The following is a 22,704-nucleotide window of genomic DNA, read 5'->3' on the forward strand; positions in this document are numbered from 1 at the left end:
GGAGAAATAATATCGCAGTATTCATTGTAAGTTCTTATCTTTTATTTACAATTTCGTTTATTTCATGCTTATTTATCTTAAAACCCTTATGCCTGTTATCATGTCTTACTATTGTCTATTTATGTCTGTGTGAGACTTTTGGCTTTTTAAGAGTAAAGACATATAAAGATACCAGAAGGTTTTAGGTACCCAAGATAAATTTCATGGAAGAAACTGATTGTCTATATAAAGATAAAATTTGCAATCATGCTATGCATATTGATTCTAAAAATGAAAACAATATTTCAACTCTTAGTAAAGGTTTTAATAGTTTAATGGATATTACTTCTATATATTCTCATAAATTATATAATAAAGTAAGTAAAATAGAACAACAAGTAAATAATTTAGGAGAGGTTACAGAATTAGATTTGAACAAATAATTTAGGAGAGGTTACAGAATTAGATTTGAACAACGAATCTAAAGAAATCTTATCTGATGTTAATAATAAACTAGAACAAGTTCTTATTAATAAAAATATAGAACAAGAAATAGATTTAGAACCTTTATATTATGAAAATAGTAATATAATATCAACTTTGTCTGAACAAGAAGATACTTCCTCAGAAGAATCATCTTCTACAAATAAAAGAAATAAAAAAACCTGAAAAACAGAAAAGAAAATATGCTCATCAACAAAAATATGATTTCCAATCCTATAAACAACTTATAGAACATTGGAAAAATAAATTTACTAAAACATCTGATCAAAATGAAAAAATAGAATATCTAAAACTAATTGAACAACTTTATGAAAAACATAAAGATTTGTTTATATGATTTAATTATCATTATATGTTAAATTATGATACTACAGACAGTAGTAGTTCTAATAACTCTATCAATTTAGAAGATATAAATGTTACTAGCTATAATTCTGATGAAGAAAATACTTCAACAGATGAGAAAGAAAATATAGTAATACTATAACCTATGGATACTGATCAAACAGATCCTCATGGAAAAAGAAAAATAGAACAAGATCTTCAAAAAGATGATTATCTGAGATCTTTTAATAAAGAATATGAAAAAGTTGAAAATACAACTAGAATTCTTGGTAATCAAACCGAAAATATTGCTACAAATGAAAAAAAATCTGAAAATTTAGGAGAATCCTCTACTCAACCTATACCACATAGGATAGATGATTTAAATAAAAGAAATGTTGCTCAATGAGGAATATATTTAGATCTAACTAATGTTCCTATAACGGACTATGAAAAAACTATAGATGATTGGGCACAATCTATGACTATTGTTGTTAATAAAAACAACAATATGTGGTCAAAAGAAAAAAAAAATTTAACTATTTTTTTGGAACATTTCAAGGAGATGTTCTACAATTTCTAAGAAGATGGGAAGAATCTGAAAAAGGTAAAGACCAAAAAGGGCAGTTAATCAACCAGATTGGAACTCCCAAAGATCTTTTAAAAGGATTAACTTTTATTCTAAAAACAGAATTTTGTGGCTATACTGATAAAAAAGATCCGGATTGTCAGTCTAGTTATATATTGTCAAAAATTAAATTATGTGACATTAGATATTTAGAAGAATTTTTTAAAAAATTTCTTCATGAATATCAAAAACTAAAAAATGAAATATAGAATTTTAGAAAAACCAATATTTTCATAAATTACCACCACCATGGGATGAGATTTGTATAAAAAAGTACGATTCTTATTTAGAAAAGCATAGTAAAATAGCTGGTGTAGAACCAGACAATATAGATTCTATAGGAAATAGAATTAATTTTGCAAAAGAAAAAATAACTTTATATTGTTTACAAAGTAAGGCTTCTAAACAAGTTAAGCATAAATTAAGTAATATGCATTGTACAAAAATTTTAGAAAATGAATGGGAATTTGGATGTAAACTTTTACGTCCTAAAACTTATAAAAAATATAAAAAGAAAAATAGAAGATATAAGCTAGTTAGATGGAAACCAAGAAATAGAAAAAATACTAGTTATAATAAAAAGAAAAGATTTATTAGAAGAAATCCTTCTAAAAAACCTAAAAAACAAATATGTAAGTGTTTTATATGTGAAGAAGAAGAACATATTGCACCAAATTGTCCTAATAATGGAAAAAGTGCAAGAAAAATGATTAAAACACTTGAAGAACAAGATTTAGAAATATGTTCAGAAGAGGAAATAAATCTTGAGGAAATATTATACGAATTAATATCAGAAATAGGTTCTGATACAGATGAAGAAGAATATATATTTGTGTTTAATATAGAAAACAATTCTAATAATCAATTAGAAGAAATTCCTAAAAATGAACAACAAGATATAAAATTAGGAAATATAATTGGAGAAGAAAAAGACTTTTTAGAAGAAATGATAGAAAAAATAAATAAAAATCATATTTCTAAAGAAGAAATTTATAAAATATCTAAATATAGGACATGGTGTCAAAGACATATAGAAAAAATAAGTGGTAATACAGTAGCTAAAGATACTAGAGGAGGATTAATAGAAATCTCATTATTTACAAAAGATAAAATTAAGAGCATTAAAAGGAAATATCCTCAAGTTAGATATATACATTTAGGAATAAGAATGATAACAATAAAAGCTTTGTTTAGAAAAGATCATGATATACCAATAATAGTAGTTTTATTAGATAAAATATTTGAAAATCCAATAAAAGCACTTATTAGAGGAATTCAATCAAATTTACATACAGGAATAATAGGATTTAAAGTTAAACCAAATTACTTTATATCTATTACCGATCCTCTGATAGAAGAATGTTTATGTCTTAGAATTCAGACAAAAAATTCTGAAATTAATGGTTTAGCAGAAGATTTAGCAATAAGTTGGACTTCTATTAATGAATATACCAATACAGCAGAAGTAGAGATCAAAGAAATTAATAATAAAATTATTGAGCTCTTTGGACCTAATAAATTCACTACTTAAATACAACCAAAATTATTACGTTTAAGATATTTATCAATACCAAGAGATTGGATGATAGAAAAGATAAGTAGTGCAAGTACTTCTAAACCTATAAGTACTATAGAATATATGTCGTTCGGGGATAAATTATATTTTAAAAATATTGCTATAACAAATACAAATGATAATTTAGTTTTACCCTCAAATACTCAAATAGAGAAAGATGAGGAAAATACAAGTACAAGTTCTATACCTTCAACACCAATAGGAATGAAAACCTAGTTTTATATGTAATTACATTTTCTATTAAAAATCAAATGTTTTATAATAAATTCTTTAATTTGGCTTTATCCTTCTTGAATATTATCTAGATTCATTTCCTCTATTTCATCTAGATGTAATGAATCTATTGATAGTCTTGGTGAGTTCTAATTCTCCCACTTGTTCTTGATTTCTTCTATTATATGCGATGGAAAATCATCAATCTCCATGCCAGCTATTTTTTTTAATAGTTGCACGGATTCTTTGTCTCTATATTCCTGGATGTTTCCAGTTCCAGTATCGTATGCCAATATTTATGTTTTTTCTAGTTCTATTTTCTTAGGACTTAGTATGATTCCATGTTTTATGAATTCTTGAGAAATGATATTTAAATGTTTTCTTTGTTTTTCTAATATATCTGAAAATATTAAAATATCATCTATATAGACTACACAAAATTTTTTATATTTATTAAATATAGAATCCATCCATCATTCAAAGATTTGTGGTGCATTACATAATCCAAATGGCATTACTTTCCATTGATAATGTCCCTAAAAGTTGTCAAAGACTTGGACTCTTCTGTTAGCATGATTTGTCAAAGTCAAATTTACTAAAATATTTGCTTATTTAGTCTGATTAATTAAAACATCCTTTCTTGGAATAAAATAACCATCAAAAATAATATTTTGATTTAATCTTTTATAGTTAATAACCATTCTAGCTTTTTTTTTTCTTTTTATTCCAACATGATTTCTAACCATAAAGACTGAATTAGAATGTGAACTATTAATTGTTTCTATTAATCTTTTTTCTTACAATTCTTTAATTTGTATATTAAATTCATCTATATCTTGTTTAGTATAATATTACTGTTTATATCAAATGGTTTATAATAGTTTTATATGAGCAACATTATTTTAATATAGATAACCTTGAATAACTGAAACTAGATTTTGCTCACATTTGATTTGTATGAATCTTGTAAATTCTGATTTTCCTTCTTTTCTTTTCTTTTTTTTTTGTTTGTTTTCATGTCTTTTTACCGACTATATTCAAAATTCATAGTTATCTCTCTCATAATAATGTCATCTTCAAACTTCAAATTCCATTCCTTCTTTAAAATTCAAACCCCATTTTTTTTTTTTAAATATAATATACCTTACCACTAAAATTCTTGATTTCCTACAATCAAGAAGTTAATATTCCATTTTAATTGATAATAATATTGATTCTTAATTCTCTATTAGCAAAGTCCAATGAACCGTGTTCTTTAAAACCTATTTGCCGAGTTTCTCTCCGACATTCTCTCAACACAATGAAAATTTCTCTAGAAGAAAAAGCGTCGCCACTTCCTTACAAGAAAATAACTTCTGATCTATGAACAATTGAAAATACATCATCGATTCTCCTCCCTACCAATTTCCTTATGGAGCAAGAATATTGTTTTCTTGCTGTGATTTCAAAAAATGAAAAGACTAACAGGAGTGAATCACCCAACTCAGTCATAATTACTCAGAGTTGGCTTCAGCAAAAACATTAGAAGCTGAATGAATTAGCTCCCAAACATAAAGTGTTTATTAGCCAAGCGTGTGCTCTCATTCTTAGCTATGGTGAGAAAGAATTAATTATCAGCTTTTCCTCAATGATACAACAAATAATAAAAGTTCCGTTTTAACTCCATCAAAAGTTCTTTAGGATCTTCTCACTCGAAACTCCATCTGCTACAAGTATTGAAGTCACTTCCTGCATGAAAAAACTTATTTAGTACGTATGTATTACAATAGTTGGACATAAAATAAAGAATAATTCGTTAAAAATTTTAACTTGAAACTAGAAAGATAAATAAAAACTCTTTTAAAAATAAGACCTCCTCAAAATAAGTGAAAGTTTTCACCTAGCATAAACACTGTCCCAACTAACCATGCCCTACTAACCAACATTCACCTTATATACAAATACAATGTCCCAACTCCTCAACACTGTAAACGACCTCCTAAGCAGACTCGTAAAATGTTGCTTATGAAAAGTGGTCGGAAAACTAAGAATCAATGAAATGAATAGGCAATTCTACTTGACTGATTCATTGCCTGCCATAATGAAGTGAACTACACTGGCTTTGTTCACTTTCTACATGAAGCAATGAGCTTCTTCATACAGGGTCTCATTCGCCAGCCTACCCTACTCTTAGAAAAAGTCCATTTAGTCAGTTCCACGGCTCAGCCATACATTCGTCTAGCAGTTAAGATTTCATTTCAAGTGGGGACTAGAAATAACTGAAGAATGCAAAACTCAAGCCCAATAATGTTGCTTAAATAAGACTTCACATTTGGAATAATATAATAGCACCTAAGCATAAGCATTTGGCTAAGTGGTAAGTGAATAAATTCAGTGAAATTCAAATCCTCTTTCCCAGTAATTCTTTTATCGAAAAAAAAAAAGAATATCTCTACCACCAGGTCAAGAGAACCTATAGCATTCTGCTCAAATAGTTTAATTTCTAGCCATAAACCACTTTTTAATTCTATAATGCTATAGAAATACTAGCATTTAAAGCTTACTAGTCCTTTTAACAGAAAAAAATACATGGTCTAACTGAATGTGATTGGAAGTCTCAACTGAGAGCCATTGCTTTGTTCCATATTGGTTAGAATGTGGTTAACACTTGGACACAAGGTCATCAGCACCATATCAATGGATGTACCCTTTTTGCTTAGGTACCGGGACATATCGATACCAATGTGTTCTAGTGTACTGTTTCAAATTTATTTGCATTTATAATTTTTTTTCAAATATAATTATAGTTTAATTTATAGTTTCTAAATAATATATATAAATATACACACAAACATAGCTCAATTACATACGTAAAATATGTTATACACAAATGCAAAATTTAAAACTATTAGTCAGGATAAATAACTTAATTTAATGATTATATTTTCTTTTTTAATGTAATTATAAAAAAATTAGAATGGTTATGAGTTAAAAAATATATATTAAAAATTAGTTTAAAATATAAAAATCTTATACCAATTGGTACAAGCAGGTACACACTAATACACTAATACAGGCCAATATAGGCAAAATGGACAGAAAGACGACCACCAACACACTCTGAAATTTGACTGGAACAAAACTTCAATTATTTCCTATTTACAAATGGAATGGTATGTACCAGCCAGTAGGGCCGGTATTGGTGCGATACCTACAACCATGCTTGAACATATTTTGTCATCTTTAGTACCTATTGGCTTCAGCCTTTCTTCATGATATCAAAGAATGCAGATCATATTTCATTCTCAACCAAAAGTGCCACTTTTGGTTACGGAATCAGTTAGAATGTTGGCAATGTTCGTCAAACATACTAGGTCATTCATTTACCCCTTTCCATCCATTCCTTATTTCTTAAGGAATCAAGAAGTCTCCATTTCTTTGATGCAAGATAAATACAATTTGCATCCTATGCTAGACAAGCCTGGCCTCTTCAAATCCAAACATTGACATCACGTGCAGACTAGAGAAATGGTATAACAATTTTGAGAAAGCTATGACATAAATACAGAAACAAAGTCAATCCAGAGTCAAGTGTAAGAGCTCAAACATTAAAATTGCAATCGCTAAATCCAAAGCAAAATGGAGAAATCAAACTCCTTCCTGCTTCCCCTTCCCCCTGAGCATATGTCTGATCTATTTCAAGTACCCTCCCACTTCCATTCACTCTTTCCTTTCTGTGTATTTGTATGGAGGGTGGACTACTGATAATAGGTAGCTTTGAGGATGTATGTGAAACCTCCAAGGTGGTTGCATTTGTATTGTGGTATGAGGATATCAGATTTATCTATTATTTATTTTGATCTTCCCATGTTTCGTATCTATCTGAGAGGCCTATGACATCCAGAAAGCGGAGGATTATTGGTAAGTGGGAATATTATGGGTAGTTAGCATTTTATTAGGCATATTCGTGTTTGAGTATTGAGATGTTCTCCCTACTGATTCTGTCTGGTTTTCTCAGTTCTTAATTTTCTCCTACAGTTGCTTCTGTTACTCCCCAGTTGCTTTTGCTCATTTCGGATTTTCCTTCTATACTTTAATATTTTAATATTTTCTCCTTCTCCTAATATCACATGTTATGCAGTGTTTAATTATCGACAAACAGGTTTCATCATGCTTTCATCATAGCAGTTCGGATTTCCAGTATTATATAGCCAAAGATCAGTTATTACACTAGCTCAATTTGATGTCAAGTTTCCGCACAAGTCCAAATTGTTGACAGAAATCTGTTATGGTTTGCCAGTTTGCCTTCAAATGCTCACATAACTACTCAGGCCACTACTGATTTCAGAATCACACATATTGACTTCTGCACTATATATGTTCTCAACTTTCAAGCTCAAACTGTGTTTGATATGAGTGGAAGAGGAAAAGCAGAAAAGGTGGAAGGAAAATGGTGTTTTCGGTCGTGTCCATCTTTTGCTTCATCTGTATTGAGGCAATGGAGTGAGAGAACGAAAAAGGGAGAGATTGCATCTGCCGGTTCCTTCAAAATCCAATTCCTCTGAAAGTGGTGGAAACCACTGATTCAACTAAAATCAATTTATTTTATTCACATTTATCCTCCGCTCCTTGCTTTCCCTCTTTTTTCCCAATTCTGCACAAAAATCAGGAAGAAAAAAACTTCTATCCTTACCTTTCGTTCCTCAGCCCACATTCCTTCCCTCCATTTCTTTCTTGAAAAGCAGTGCAATGCACAAGTTCAAGAAAATCCCTTAAGCATGTTTACCAGTTTGCCTTCAAATGCTCACATAACTACCCAGGCCGTTATTGATTTCAGAATCACAAAAATTGAATTCTGCACCATATACGTTCTTAACTTTCAAGTTTCAACCTTAAACTGTGTTTAGTATGAGTGGAAGAGGAAAAACAGAAAGTAGGTGGAAGGAAATTGGTTTTTTTTGGTCGTCCTTCTTTTGCTTCATCCGTATTGAGGAAATAGAGTGAGAGAACAAAAACGGGAAAGATTGCATCAGTGCATACCTTCAAAATCCATTTCCTCTGAAAGTGGTGGAAACCACTGATTCAACTAGAACCAATTTATTTTATTCACATTTATCCTCAGCACCTAGCTTTCCCCCCCTAGTTTCCAATTCTGCACAAAAATCAGAAAATCCTCTTTTCTATCCTTCCCTTTTCTTACTCAGCCCATGTTCCTTCCCTCCATTTCTTTCTTAGAAAACAGTGCAATGCACAGTTTCAAGAAAATCCCTTAAGCATGTTTAGGGAAACAGGAACAACTGATAGGGCTAGAGAGCAAGTTGTCGTCTCAGTTGGCAGATTTAAGTGCTATAACTACACTCTCAACAACATAATTAAGTTGAAGAACCAAATGAAGGCAGCAACTAGTGTTTGAGAGCTATAAAAAAACTCCTAGACGAAATATCCCAAATTTCCTTTTTGTATCCAATAACCATATGTACACTTGTAATACAGCTTATTGTTGCTCGTCCAGGGAGCAACTAGTGCATGAGAACTACAAAAGGACTCCTAGATAAAATGTCCCCAATGTCCTTTGTGTATCAAACAACCATATGTAGGCAGTAGGCTTGCCATCACAGCTTATTGTGGCTCTTCCAATGACCAAACATCGTAGACTACATGAAAGTTTTACTCCAAAAGTGTGCTTCAACTCTAGAAATCCCATCATTCAAGGTATAGATTCAAATATCTTCAATATGATTTAAAATTTATATTCTACAAGAAATTCAAAAAATTTAAAACTAAATGATTGAGACTGCAACATCATTTGGAGCACACACTAAATTTATATGCAAGGTTTTCTGTTGTTAAAAGCAGAGAAAGCATGCATCAATTGCTAATGATTGAAATCATCGAAAACATTGCATATCAAAGAAATGCTAGACACAGTCATAAATATTAAACAAAGAAATCAGTGAACATTGTTCAATTTAAAAGAAATAGCAACAAACCTCAGTCATTTGTCTTTGTCCACAAAGAACTGCACCAGTGCCCTTAGGGCTATGAATTTGCTTGGCCCTAGAAAAGGCAGCCTGCAGAAGTAAAACCAGGTTCTAATAACTTGATTATCAGGGTGTCAAAAAATCTTAATACATGGATGTGAATACTGCACTCTACCTGTACATAGCCACTTTCACCAGTCCAACTATCATCTGGCTGTGATAATACTGGCACGACCTTGACACCAGAAGATTCCCACTCTTTAAACCTATCCTATTATAGGAACAAATAAGAGCTTCAAAATCAAGAGCAGGATTTACTTATTCTGGAAAATTAAAGTTTAACAAGCAAGCACCAGACCTGATAAGCCATTCTCCTGAGGTTTCTAGCCCCATAATAAAGCCTCACATCTGATCTCTTATCAGCACCAAATCCTGACTCAATGAGAGATCGAATTGGACTGGAAACGAAAAAAGTAAAGAGAACAAGTAAGTTACAAAGCTGCAGGAAACATACAAAAATGGACTTCTAAATGGCATGTAAAACCATAGTGTATTCCCATTTGAAAAACTCTTTACAAAGAATCATATCAGTTTACTTTTAAAAAACGGAAAAGAGAACAATTAGGACTGACGCAGGCACCATTAAATATTCTGTTATTTTATTATTCTGTTCTGTTTATTAATTATTGGGCATAGGGATGGATGGTTAGGATTGTAAAAGTTATCTTTAGAGTTTTAATCTAGGGCTAGGATTAAATCTTTATTTGTAACCTCAACATAAATAAGCCTCTCATTATTTTCTTTGAATTAATAGACTACAGAAACTAGAAGTTTTCAAGAGTTTCAACTTCTATCTTACCTTTTTCAGCCTTAATCCTATTGAGTTACTGTTGTTTCTCCCTAACCCAGACCAATTTTAGCACTAGAGCCTGACCAGATCCTAGACTTTATAGTAGTTTTTCTTTTAAGCCAAGGTAGGACATGTTAGAGGTCAAGGAGAATTAGATCAGGGTCAAGAAACAAAACTGGTAGCAATATGAGGTGTGATTGAAGAGTTGTTGCATGCAATTAATGCTAGGCCACAATAGGAACCGGAGGGAACCCATATGGAAATTAAGGAAGATGACCACAACCAATTTGACATGCTAGAAGGGAGTTTTGCTAATGAATTTGATTATGGTTTGGTTGAAGACTTCTCTCATGATGCTAGACCTGTGAACAGTCCTGTATGAGGAACATTGGAGGAGCACTTTGTGTTTGCTCTTGAATTAGATAGGTGTGGAATTAGATTAAAGCTGATTGACAAGGGAAGAAGCGCATGGAAGATTACTTACAGTGGGAAGCTAGCTTCGAGTATTTTTTCGAAATGAAACCTATGGTGGACCTAGGAAGGTGTTATTTGTTGAGATTAAGTACTTCAATGGTGGAAGAGATTTGAAGAGTAACATGCAAACCAAAATAAGCTTAAAATCAGCATATGGGAACACTAAAAAATTTTGCTCGAGCAGTTCTTACCAGTTGAAGAGAGTCGAAGAGTAACGCGCAAACCAATCATTAAGGCAAACGGGATTTCCAATGGAGGAGTCCTCTTCTGAATTTAGCAATCTCTTTATACAAGTTGGATTAAATGAGAGTAATGAACAAATGATATCTCACTAGGTAGCAAGGTTAAACCAATCTACCAGTGATGAGATGGGCGTGGTTCGGTTATTAAACCTTGAAGATACACGAGAAATGCCTTAATGGCTGGAAAGCATGTTTTGCAAGATGGTGCAAGAAGGAAGTTGTCTAGAAAGAGTGATGGAATAGCACAAAGGAGGACCAGAGGTATTCTGAATAAACAACTTTTAAAGATACTCATGAGGCTTCCTTTATGAATCATTGTGGTGGAGGAAACATGGAAAATGTTGCAAGGGGAAAAGGGGAAGGCTTTAGTGAGATTTGAGGCTGGAAATGGTATTGGACATAATGTTCTAAGCCTGGCAGCAACTCTTAGATTCATTGTTTCAGTTATGGTGAGAAAGGCTCTCATTATTGTTTTGATTCTCTTGAACAAAGAGTGAACATAACTGAGAAGGAAGAGCAAGATGATGATATGCTAGACCCAATTTATAATGAGTATGCAGAAGAAAGTGAAGAAATATGGTCCAGGGAGAGTCTTCGATTGTTCATAGGAGTGTTTCCAACTATAACTAAAGGTGAAGAAAAGGAATGGAGGCAGCATAGCATTTTTTGAATGAAAGTACATTGCAGTGGAAAGGTTTATGATTTGGTTATTGATGGAGGATGTCATTCCAAAGAAGCAGTATAGAAGTTGAACTTGCTCATAGAAAAGCATATCCATCCCTGCAAAAATTTGCTAGTTCCAAAGTGGTAAGAAATTTCATGTCACATCTGGATGCTTAGTTTACTGTGGGGAATAAGATCATAAAGCCTTGTGTGATATTGTTCTAATGAATGTGAGTCATATTCTTGGGGAAAAGACCTTGGTCGAAGGATCATGATATATTGAAATAGATAGATGGTTACGGGGCTAATCTTCTTTTAAAGTAAGAATCACAATCAAGAATGACCACATTTCCCCATCATGCATGCCAATGATAAAACAATAAAGTTCAATTTCCAATTCACAAGATGCATGATTTAATGGATTTGAAAACATTGCTCTGCATCTAAGATAATAAAAAGATTTTTAGATAAAGTATATGAAAAACTCATCCAAACAATACAGTAAAGTGTAATATTATATTATTTATTTAATCTAGTTTTCAGTTTACATCTTTTATTCAATTCAGTTTTCAGTCCAAACAATACAATATAAACATAATATTAATATTATGTTATTTATTTAATTCAGTTTTTCAGTTTGGATTGGTTTAAAAATTTTATGAAACAAAAATATTATTTCAGTTTGGTTTTGAAAGCAATTCAAACCAAATCAGCCAATTTGGTTTTGTTTTTTCGTTTTACACCAAATAATGCTCATCCTAATAAACATGGTAAGACTAGGGATGGTTGCATTTGTTTTATTGAACGGGAAAGGTATTACTGCAAAAAGAAAAGCATACATATAAAACAAATCCCATATGCGCGCAAAATCCAGAAATCCATGGCAATTACTCAATCCATCTTTAAATATTAACTATTAAATGCTTCAAAACACAGATGAAGTTGACAAACTAAAGAATCATGCCTTGATGACATAAAAAATTCTGATAACTGAAAGCTATAAAGATTTAAACAGCTGATTGTACACTAAAAAAGAGAAATCAAAAGAACAAATAATATGGGACACAATGCCAAACAAAATATTGAGGGAAAAATAGTTTCTAAATGACGTAAAATTGGTCAATTCAGATATAGTAGTTCAAAAATAGTGTGACTAACAGCCACTGATTCTATCCCTGAAGCGTCAAAAGGAATTTTTATAAGACCATGTACTGAACGAAGATATCCCAGAAAAAGTGTAAATTTCTGAGCTTCAGAGAGCATAAATGAAAAGTTATCCCAGAAAAAGCCGACAGTCAATTATTTCACAGAGAATGCCCATACCAAAATTTTCCAACCCAAACCTTAGAAGCATCACCGGGATTCGCTCAAATATAATGCAAGAATAAGAACAAAAACTGGACTGTAAAATCTTCCAACAAATTTTCACCTAATCCAGCAACTCCAATGTCAATAAATTCAAATTTTGTAAGAAATAAAGAATAATAATGGAATAAAGCTTTAACATTAAAATTTAATTAATCTAAATAAAAAAGAAGAAACCTAACCTGATTCCTGACCCAGTAGCGAAAATCAAAACCGTCGGATAATCCTCGGGCGGATCGATCTTATCAATATTAAAGCCGTTTCCCATCGCTTGACTAAGCTCAACCACATCCCCTTTCTTTAACCCACACAAAAGCTCAGCCGTCGAACCCGCCACGCTCTTCACCAAAAACTCGAACGCTCCGCTTGAGGCCGCCAGTGACGGCGGAGAAGCTATGGCCAGGAAAGAAGGTTTCTCCACATCAGGGAGCCGCAGCTGGAGGTACTGTCCCGGTAAGGTATGTGAGGCCGCGAGGTCCGGAGAGCTCGACACGTCGATGCTGATGTGGAAGAGGGACTCGGCGGCTGTCTCGATTGATGAGATCGGCGTTGGGGTCCAGACGGTGGTATCTTGCCGAACTGCGGCAAGAGTAGCGAATCGACGGCGAGGGCGGTAATGGCAGGGGGTTAAGGAGTGGAAGGGGAGTCGGCGCAGGATAGACATGGGGAGGGGAGGAGCGCTAAGGTGCGCATGTGGGAGAGAAGGTATAATGACGGTCATGGTCTCGGTGGTGACTTGTGAAAGAGTATAAAAGATGGTTACGGTGGCGGGGAGTAGAGAGGGAGGCGGCGCCAAAGTTGTGCAGAAGCTGATGAGGTGGCGTTTCATAAAATGAGCCATGAGCCACTTTTGGAGGCTCCACGTGGCATTTCGAGGGTGTGAAGCCCTAATTCTTGGAGATAAGTGGTGGGGCCCTTTTCATTTAGGGTTTTTTGGGTTTGTAAGATAAGTTTCTCGTTTTTTCAAAATGTGTTGTGAAAAAAAAGTAATTATGAAGAGTGTTTAAAAAAAATTAATTTAAAACTTTAGGTGATTAATATTATTGTTGAAAAGTGTTTTTAAAAATTAAAATATTCACTTAGATATAATATTTTAAAATATATATTTCTTTAAATAATGTTTAAATTCGTTAATATTATGATATTTTAGTAAAAATATAAAAAGTAATTTATGATAACTCATTATTAATATTTTAATATACAAAATATAAATTTTAAATATGTGTAAGTAATTAATATTAATTATTTTTAAAATTTAATCGAATATATTAAAATATAACCTTATAAATATAAATATATAATTTTATATATCTGAAATAAATTTTATTAGAAAAATAGTTATATACTTAATATAAATATTACATAAATATATTAGAGTATAAATAAGATTAAAGATGTTATTTTGACTTCAAAAGTGCTTTTGGAACAACAAAAGTTAGAAAAATGTGTTTTTGAAAAGCAAAAGTATTTGGTTTTAAAAGTACTTTTGAGCTAAAAAATTAGAGGTGAGCAAAATTTTATTCAATTCGAAAAAAAGAAAAAAATAAATTTTGTATTAATCGAATTGTTATTCGAATTATTCGAGTCAACTTGAATAACTCAATTTGAGTTTCAAGTTCAAGTCGAATTGAATTTTACAATCCGAAAAACTAGAATAATTTGAATAACAGATTAGTGTAAATACCCTTTTAGTCCCTATTAACTTTGAAAATAAGCAAATTGGTCCATCTCTCAAAAGAAAATTACAAAAAGATTCAAAATATTTTAAAAAAAATTCAAGATTTATATTTTTAAAAAATTATAAAATTATTAAAAAATTCTAAAGTATATATATAAGTTAAAATTTTAATTTTTTTCTAAAATAATAATTTTGGGACCTAACTAATGATTCAAATTTATCATGCTCAAGTATCTCAATTTTTTTATTATTTTGCTTTAAAAAATTCAAATATATATGGTTTCAAAATTTATGTGCTCTAACATGGAGTTAGTTATACTGTAATAATATTTTCATTTGACATTTTAATTTTTTTAATTTTACTCGAACAACTCCACTTGATTCAACTCGACTCGAATTTCATTTCACTCAACTAGATTCGAAAAAATTTCAGGTTCGTGAACTCAATTAACTCGAAATTTTTTCACTCAATTCGACCGAATGCTCACTCCTATGAAAAGGTGTTTGTTTAGCATTTACTTATGGCTCCAAAAGCACATTTAGCCCCCAAAACACTTTTGATATAATTTTGATTTAATGTGTAACGTGAGATTTAAATTTTGATTAATCCCATCAAATAAAAAAAACTTTAATTTTGATATAATTGTATGCATAATAAAATAATTTAATTAATGGTAAATATCATTGTTATATATTCAAATTAGCATGTTAAAATGTGACAACGAAACTAAAATGAAAATAAATTGAAGTTTATAAAAAAAAATTATTTTCTCCACAAATCCAAAGAGCCAATTAATATCAATCCAACAAATCAATTTTGCTTAAAAGAAACAAAGCATAAAGCCACTTTTAATTAGATCAAAAAACAGTCTACCACATTAATATAACTTCAACTCAATTGGCTCAGTTACTTTTACCAAATAAAACATAAATTGAAAAAAAAATTTAAATGCACTTAAAAACGATTTTGCGAAGTTCGATTGACACAATTGCGACAAAAGCAGGCACTTACCACAACTTGCAAAGAAATTTATCAAAGTGAACATCAAACTTTGAAAGTCAGGCTTGAAAAAGTAAATTTCAGTATTTCAGTCTACCACAAATTTAGCATCGATAAAAGGTAACAATAACTGTAGCCACATAAGCACTTGTAATACATTCCTCAATCAGGAAAACACTTGTCAAACATTAGAATAGGATTATGCTTATCAATTCTAATGATCATGAGCAATATTTCAGTTGTACCCTTTTCCAGGTTTCGCTAAAGGTGATCTTCACGATTCTTTCCATTAGGTTCAACTGAATTCCCAGATAGATGATTCTTTGCTTCAGAATGTGGTTGATGTCTATGAAGGGGACGGTGATGATGATGATGATAATGATGGTGATGCTGACCACTTCTATTGTTCCTTGACTCAAGATTATCATCCGATGAGTTACCTAATGACCGGCCCCTTTGATAAGGTCTCTCATCATCGGAATCTAGTGAACCAGAGACAACACTGTTTGATCGTTGATGATGCTTATTGTGGTTTGAATGGCTTTGCCTTCTGGGTGCATGAACAGCTTCATCACTTGAAGACTCTGAACCACTTGACCCTGGTCGCTGACGGTGTTTGTGGTGTCTTGTGTGGCTTCTCTTTCGAATTCTACAATCATTCTCATCACTTGATGTGTCTGAAGTACCAGACACTGAACGCCGACGGAGTCTGTGGTTTCTTTTGACTATCTCATTGTCATCATCATCTGAGGAAACAAGAGATTCCGAATCTGATTTAGAATCATGATGCTTCCATCTTCGGCAGCTTCGCTTTTTCCTCCTCTCTTCCTCAGAACTACTTCTGTAGTAATTGCTGATATCATCACTGGAACCTGGGGAATGTCTCTTCAACTTTTTCTTTGACTTCTTGTCCTTTTTCCTCTCATGGTCACCAGAATCACAGTGGGCGTTCTTCCTATGCTTTTTATGGGTTCTTCTTTTTATTTCCCCGTCAGTACTGTCACTCTCACTGTCAGTATCAGAAACACACCTTTTGTGCTTAGCCTTCTTTGAACTCTTCTCTTTGGCCTCAGCATCTGCCCTCGCCTTTGCAGCAGCTTCTAGCTTCTGTTCCCATTTTAAAGGGGCTTCTTTCTTCTCCAAAGCTCTCTTCTTCTTCTCCTCAACCAATTGGATGAACTTCTTGCAGTCCATTTATAAAAGTAAACCAACTCAATACCTGCATTTGGTATGATGATGACCGGAAGTGCATCTCACAGAAGAGAAAAAACAATGTTAGTTCTTCAATCAACATAAGAACAAAGAAACAATGGGATTTTAAAATCCTTTTATGCAATCTAGCGAAGCTTGTAATTAAGGCACTTACTGTTTTTAAACCAAGAAACCAAGCTCGATAAAGTATCCTAAAAGAGGTTTCTATCAAAGTACTAGTTTGCCAATGGCATAGAAATTCTTCAAGATGACAATTCAAAATTCCACCTTCAAAATAGTTTCCGCTAAGTACAAAATCCTTTCAAACTAAACAAAATCGTACTACTTGATGTTCATTTCAAACTATCTTACTGGTAGGGACAAAGCCAGAAACTCTTTCTTGAGGGAGCAGAATTAAATTATAAATCTTTGGGAGGTGTTAAAATACAATTTTAACGTTATTAACTTACTTCATAATTTAGGGAAGGACTAAACTAAATATTTCACCAATTTTAGAGAGAGGCCATAATGCATATTTACTCGCATTAAGTTGCAAATTTAAAATATTTTGAAAGACTAAACTAGCATTTCACCATTTTGGAGCAGGCCCCTGCCTACCCATTGGCTGAACATGTCGGAGGAAATCCTTGTTGAAAAATAAAGAATACCCAACACAAAGTTCTGCGTCCTAACCTCATAGACTTTGAAAGAATAAATTTATGATTAGTCGAAGTTTCATTTTATCCTTCTAGTACTTTATTCTGAACACAATCCTGGGGCAACCCAATCCTAGTATTAAAGAATTAAAACAAAACAGTAACAAGTAAAAGATTTGAATCAGCTTTATGCAATTTCATCAAACAAATTTATCAAACAGAATCCAAAAAATTAGCAAATTCCAGTGGTTGGAAATCAGCAAGTGAAATATTGAATCCACAAAACAGCAGGCAAGCGAAGTTGAATCCACAACCAAGAACAAAGAATAACTGTCTACACAACCACTAAATAATAAAATTTTACAGTCTAAAATCACAAATAAAATTTATCACACCGAATAAACCCTAACAGAAGAAAATTACATTAATAAGAAGATGTGACAGCAAGCGTACCTGAATGACGAGAGATTCTGGAGAGGGCAAAGGGGAAATGGAAAGCAGATCTGAAAGAGAGATTAGGGCTTTGACCTTGGGTTGGAGAAGTCGTTTCTAGAATGGTCCATGGCTTATGGGATACAAAAATATAGAGCCGCGCACGCGCAACGCCGCCTCGGCTTGCACTTCTCCACGTGACGCGTTCTTGTCTTTTGATTCCTTTAGGGTTCAGGAGCTAAGTTTGACTCTACTAAAATTGAAACCTCTAGCTGACACTTGTTCATCTATTTTCTAAATATTTATTTTTAGGTTTTTTATTTAATTTTGCATAGGAGGTGTGGTATTATTGCACGGGTCCATTTCCTTTGAATGACAAATAGAGAACATTACTATTACAGTATGCTTGGTTTGGTGTAATGGATTAGTCATTACACCCCTATTTCGTGGGCCCCACTAATTCCCACTTAATCCCGTGTTTGGTTTGATGTATTGCCTGTTACAGGCCTATTACAACACGGATGTATTCCTTATTTTCTCTGCTTCAACAACGATTAGCCATTCCGTTCCAAAAGTAAGGATTAGCTAATCGTTTCTGTTTTACCCTCCCCAGCCAAAATCTGCTGCTCCACCCCACCCTCTCCCTCCCAACATCAACAGCAGTACACAACCCACCAAACTCCAAGGCAAAAGTCTTCGAAGACCTATCATCTCTTTTATTCTATTACCGATTGGATCCAAACAAAGGATTTTTTTTGCCCTTTTAATGGATCATTGGTATTTTATAGGATTTTTGCTTCTTATTTTGCTTCATCTTTGTTTGGTTTCAGCTGAGATCAATGAATCGGTGCTTGAAATGAAGAGAGGAACTTCTTCGGTTCCATTTGATCCCACTCGTGTTACTCAACTCTCATGGCACCCTAGGTCACTTTAATTTCTCTCTTCTTCTTTTTCGCATTTTGTAACTTTTTTCTGTTTAATTTACTCAAAATTGTGAACTTTATGTTTTTATTTTTATTTTCGGGGCTTTCCTTTACAAAGGATTTTTATCAAGTAAGGAATGCAATCACCTTATTACTCTGGTAAGCAACATTTTTTTAAACTAATTTGTTGATTAATTTCAATTTGTGATGTTAACCCCCTCCCCTTTTTTTCTTAAAATGTGTGAATTTCAGGCTAAGGATAAATTAAAGAAGTCAATGGTGGCGGATAATGAATCGGGTGATAGCATTGAGAGTGAAGTTCGAACCAGCTTTGGCATGTTTCTTCAGAAAGCTCAGGTATATAATTAAATTGCCCCTTTTTTTAGTTTAAATCTGTGAAATTAGCTGGAATTCTGTTAATGGAAGATAGAAATATTACAGCGGTGAAGGCAGTTCACTTATTCTTCATAAATAACCAAATTTTGGATGGTAGTTTATGACAGATGATGTTTTAGGTGTCTTTTACTCCTTTCCCCTAATGATTCATTCACATTTAATCTAGGGCAAGCTCTTTACCTAAAGAATCTGTTTCCTCACTGAATGCATTGAAAGTTAAAGATGATAGTTGTGCTCTTTGGTATTGGCTTAAGCTTTTGGGATAATTACTTTCCCTTAATGTTGTATCAGATATCTCGAGTAGGACTACTGATAACTGATTTACTTCTTATTTCTTCCTCTGCTGTCTTGTTGCTCACTGGGGAATGCGTTACTGCTTTAATCATTCGTCAGTTTGCACCTTTTTCTTCACTGGAGTTCAGGTCCAAATGTGTACTGCTTAGTATTAGTTACTTGTTTCATTAAGTTTAGAGATCGTTTACTCAATACTAATTTTGGTGACTCAGATTGTTTATTTTTGTGGACCGTGTTTGGAAAGCATTGTATATGCTGATTCTTGAAGTTCAAATGCTTATGTGGTGTCCTTTATTTCTCATGTGAAGGATGAAGTAGTTGCTGATATCGAAGCTAGGATTGCTGCATGGACCTTCCTTCCAGCAGGTATATATCATTTCTTGCTTGTTGTTACCCTATAATTTCTTAATCTACGTTGAATGGTGTTTTCTCATCTTATTTTAATATGGCACACCAACCAGAGAATGGGGAGTCCATACAAATACTACATTACGAGAATGGTCAAAAGTATGAGCCACATTTCGATTATTTTCATGACAAGGCTAATCAAGAGCTGGGCGGTCACCGTATAGCACTGTACTGATGTACTTGTCTGATGTTGAGAGTGGTGGGGAAACTGTGTTTCCAAATGCAGAGGTAAGCATTTAACTGTGAATTTTTTATTCCCCCCTATTTATGTTTGCTCTCTTCCTATTCTATCATTGTTAAATGCTTACATTTCCATTTTATTTTGTTCATCACTTACTAGTCTGCCTTCTGCAGGGAAAACTTTCTCAGCCAAAGGATGATAGCTGGTCAGATTGTGCAAAAAATGGATATGCAGGTAATACTATGATTTCCATTGGAGATTTTGTGAAATGCTTACTGTGTTGTGTTTTTACTTTTCTCGGATATTAATATGCTAGATCATACCGATCTGTTGGAAGAATTTTCATTTGATTCTAGCTGATAAAATCTCACTTTAATGAACAAGTGAAATTAAGTTTGCCACTTTTGTTTGTATGATTGGCTTGTGATCTGTATTCCAATGAATTCTGCAGATATTACTATGAACCTGCTGTATATGTTCATAGCTTCTTATTTAATTGTTCTCGGATAAAATTGCCACCTTAGAAATCCAACCATATAATCATCACAAAATTTTCTACTCTTAACTGTTGAGATCTCAAGTTACTATTAACAAGTGAGATTTTATTTTCCACTAGAGAGATCTCAAGTTCTATTTTCTATATTGTTTAGAGTAAATAGTCTTACTCTTAACTGTTACTGAATGTTGTTGTTGTTGTCTTTTCCACCAAAAATTGTAGGATCCTTTTAATGGAATCTATCTTTCAAAGATTTTGATGTACTACCATGGTGTATCAAATTTTTAAGTAGAGATTAACCACAAATTAGCTCTTTCTATTAATTGCTTAAGAGGTTAAAAATAATAGTCTAAAGCTCAAGCAATGAGTGGTAGGCTTATGACTTATGAGCAATGATTTCAAAAGAGAGAGATAAGAAATGAATAGACAAAAGTGATTGGTGTACATTTGTTACTTCTGCATGTATGAATGAGTTTTGTTGGCTTGCTTTTCTAGTAGTTATTATTTATCAAATTTTCTATGATTTTTAAATGAGTTTTAACAAGAGTTATCTCACACTACTGCAGTAAATTTCTTCCTATATATTTTAGGGTTTACTTTTGTATGTGCATGCAAATGGTTGGGGTGTAAACTTGCTACCTCTGCACGTGTGAATAAATTTTGTTGCTCAATTTTTTCATTTTCAAACTTTTATTTTAACAAGGAGTAAATTTCAACCAAATTCTAGCCATTCTTTTCTAATGATATGTAAAGTTTTTTTTTTTTGAAACAAAAGAGAATTCCTATGGTACATTCTTATACATGATCCATATTCTTAAGTAAAAGCCTTTGTGAATTACATTAATGATTATACTTTTATTCATAATATACTTGTGGTATTATTAACATCGTGTAAGGCCAATATGGATAGGTGGTGATGGAACCTTACTATCATAATTTTGTTTTTGGTATGTATTTTATGAGCGTTAATTCATCATACTATTATTATGAGCGTTAATTCTGCTGAATATATCTAGATCTTTGTTTATAGAGAATCGACTGAATTACAAAATTTTAGCATCTGCTATGATGAATGTCACCTGACTGGTAATCATTTCAAGGCACCCTGACTCAGTACTACAAACAGCTGCCAGTAAGTCTAGAGAATTTGAGGCTATTTACGGGAAACACCGAAGCAAGGGATCTGAAGACAAGTTGCCAATGCAAAGTAGTCTTGACGAAATGGTAGTTTTTATTCAGGAACTAATCAGCCTTACACGCTTAAAGACATGGGAGGAGGGCACTTGTATTAGGTTATTGACTCAACTTCAACAGAGGGCAAGGATGCTTCTGCATCAACATTGATTGAATGAAATCCATGTAATATTTGTAATTTTTCCCATGGTCATTCATTTTTGGATATAGTTAGTGATGTGAATATGATTGTGACTAATATGCTATCTAGCATTTTGTAAAGTTTGGGTGGGCTAGAAAATTGGAAAACATATTAGTTGGTAGCTAGAAGGTTGAAATCAGCTGACCGGCATTTCGTACAATGCATTTCTAATGAGAAAATTTTGTTAGTTATAATTATTTTAAATTTTATTAAATCATATATTTTAATTAAAATATATTTAATATTAATTATTTCAAATTATATTTTATAGTATTATATATTATGATTTTAGTAAATTCATATAAGAATATTGATTATTAAGAATTTTATTAAATTATATATTTTAATGATAATATATTTAATAATAATTATGTTAAATTATCTATATTATGATTTGAGTAAATTCATATAAGAATATTAATTATTAAGAATTTTATTAAATTATATATTTTAATTATAATATATTTAATAATAATTATGTTTAAATATGATTAAATTATTTATTATTGATATTAATAATCTTATTAAATTTTAAATAACAATAACAATAATCATTTACCCAAATAAATTTATGCTAAGGGTATTCTAGTTATTTTAGTTTTTTTCATTATGCTATTACACCTCTATTTCATTCAACCAAACACAAGATTACTATTACGCCTCTATTCCATTACATTCAACCAAACAGTTGATTTGCTATTACACCTCTATTCCATTACACCTCTAATCCAATACACCTCTAATCTAATACAGCGAACCAAACGTGCCCTTAGTGGTTTTGATTATCGTTGATCCATTATCTGGGTTTGATTTGTTCAATTTTTTGGTGTTGAGAGATTTCGATGAAAATGAGTGGGGCGGTGCTTAATGTTGTTGTAGCAGCTATTACAAGGATG

General features: G+C 32.2%; 2 protein-coding genes and 1 pseudogene across 5 annotated transcripts; 1 reads left to right on the forward strand and 2 right to left on the reverse strand.

The window, feature by feature from the left end:
- Window positions 1-4,562: 4,562 nt before the first annotated feature.
- LOC107903742 (fruit protein pKIWI502) lies at window positions 4,563-13,634 on the reverse strand. The gene is made up of 5 exons (XM_016829897.2): window positions 12,961-13,634; window positions 9,543-9,642; window positions 9,360-9,455; window positions 9,194-9,274; window positions 4,563-4,952 (listed from the first exon to the last, which is right to left on the reverse strand). Exons 1-5 carry the CDS (start codon window positions 13,617-13,619, stop codon window positions 4,890-4,892), a joined length of 999 nt encoding a protein of 332 aa, XP_016685386.2. The 5' UTR covers window positions 13,620-13,634; the 3' UTR covers window positions 4,563-4,889.
- Window positions 13,635-15,521: 1,887 nt separating this feature from the next.
- Window positions 15,522-18,026, reverse strand: LOC107922190 (protein FAM133). Of its 4 annotated transcripts, none has more exons than XM_016852117.2 (2): window positions 17,757-18,026; window positions 15,522-16,708 (listed from the first exon to the last, which is right to left on the reverse strand). In XM_016852117.2, exon 2 carries the CDS (start codon window positions 16,648-16,650, stop codon window positions 15,718-15,720), a length of 933 nt encoding a protein of 310 aa, XP_016707606.1. In that variant the 5' UTR covers window positions 16,651-16,708; window positions 17,757-18,026; the 3' UTR covers window positions 15,522-15,717. The 4 variants fall into 4 exon arrangements, with proteins under 4 accessions (XP_016707606.1, XP_016707683.1, XP_016707763.1 ...); XM_016852194.2 differs by having other exon boundaries at window positions 15,522-16,675; window positions 17,757-18,019; XM_016852274.2 differs by having other exon boundaries at window positions 15,522-16,712; window positions 17,757-18,019.
- A 1,535-nt stretch (window positions 18,027-19,561) lies between these two features.
- Window positions 19,562-21,777, forward strand: LOC107922349 (uncharacterized; annotated as a pseudogene).
- The last annotated feature ends 927 nt before the right edge of the window (window positions 21,778-22,704 follow it).

The sequence above is a fragment of the Gossypium hirsutum genome, chromosome D05, assembly GCF_007990345.1.
Source record: "Gossypium hirsutum isolate 1008001.06 chromosome D05, Gossypium_hirsutum_v2.1, whole genome shotgun sequence".
Classification (NCBI taxonomy): Eukaryota; Viridiplantae; Streptophyta; class Magnoliopsida; order Malvales; family Malvaceae; genus Gossypium; species Gossypium hirsutum.

What these genes read in the sequence shown, in the direction of transcription:
- LOC107922190 (XM_016852117.2), bottom strand. Translation starts at nt 16,650, where the DNA reads ATGGACTGCAAGAAGTTCATCCAATTGGTTGAGGAGAAGAAGAAGAGA.
- LOC107903742 (XM_016829897.2), bottom strand. Translation starts at nt 13,619, where the DNA reads ATGGCTCATTTTATGAAACGCCACCTCATCAGCTTCTGCACAACTTTG. An exon ending in GCTACTGGGTCAGGAATCAG is followed by an intron (nt 9,643 to 12,960) that starts GTTAGGTTTCTT and finishes TTTCGTTTCCAG; the next exon opens with TCCAATTCGATCTCTCATTG. An exon ending in GACAAAGACAAATGACTGAG is followed by an intron (nt 4,953 to 9,193) that starts GTTTGTTGCTAT and finishes TTTTTCATGCAG; the next exon opens with GAAGTGACTTCAATACTTGT.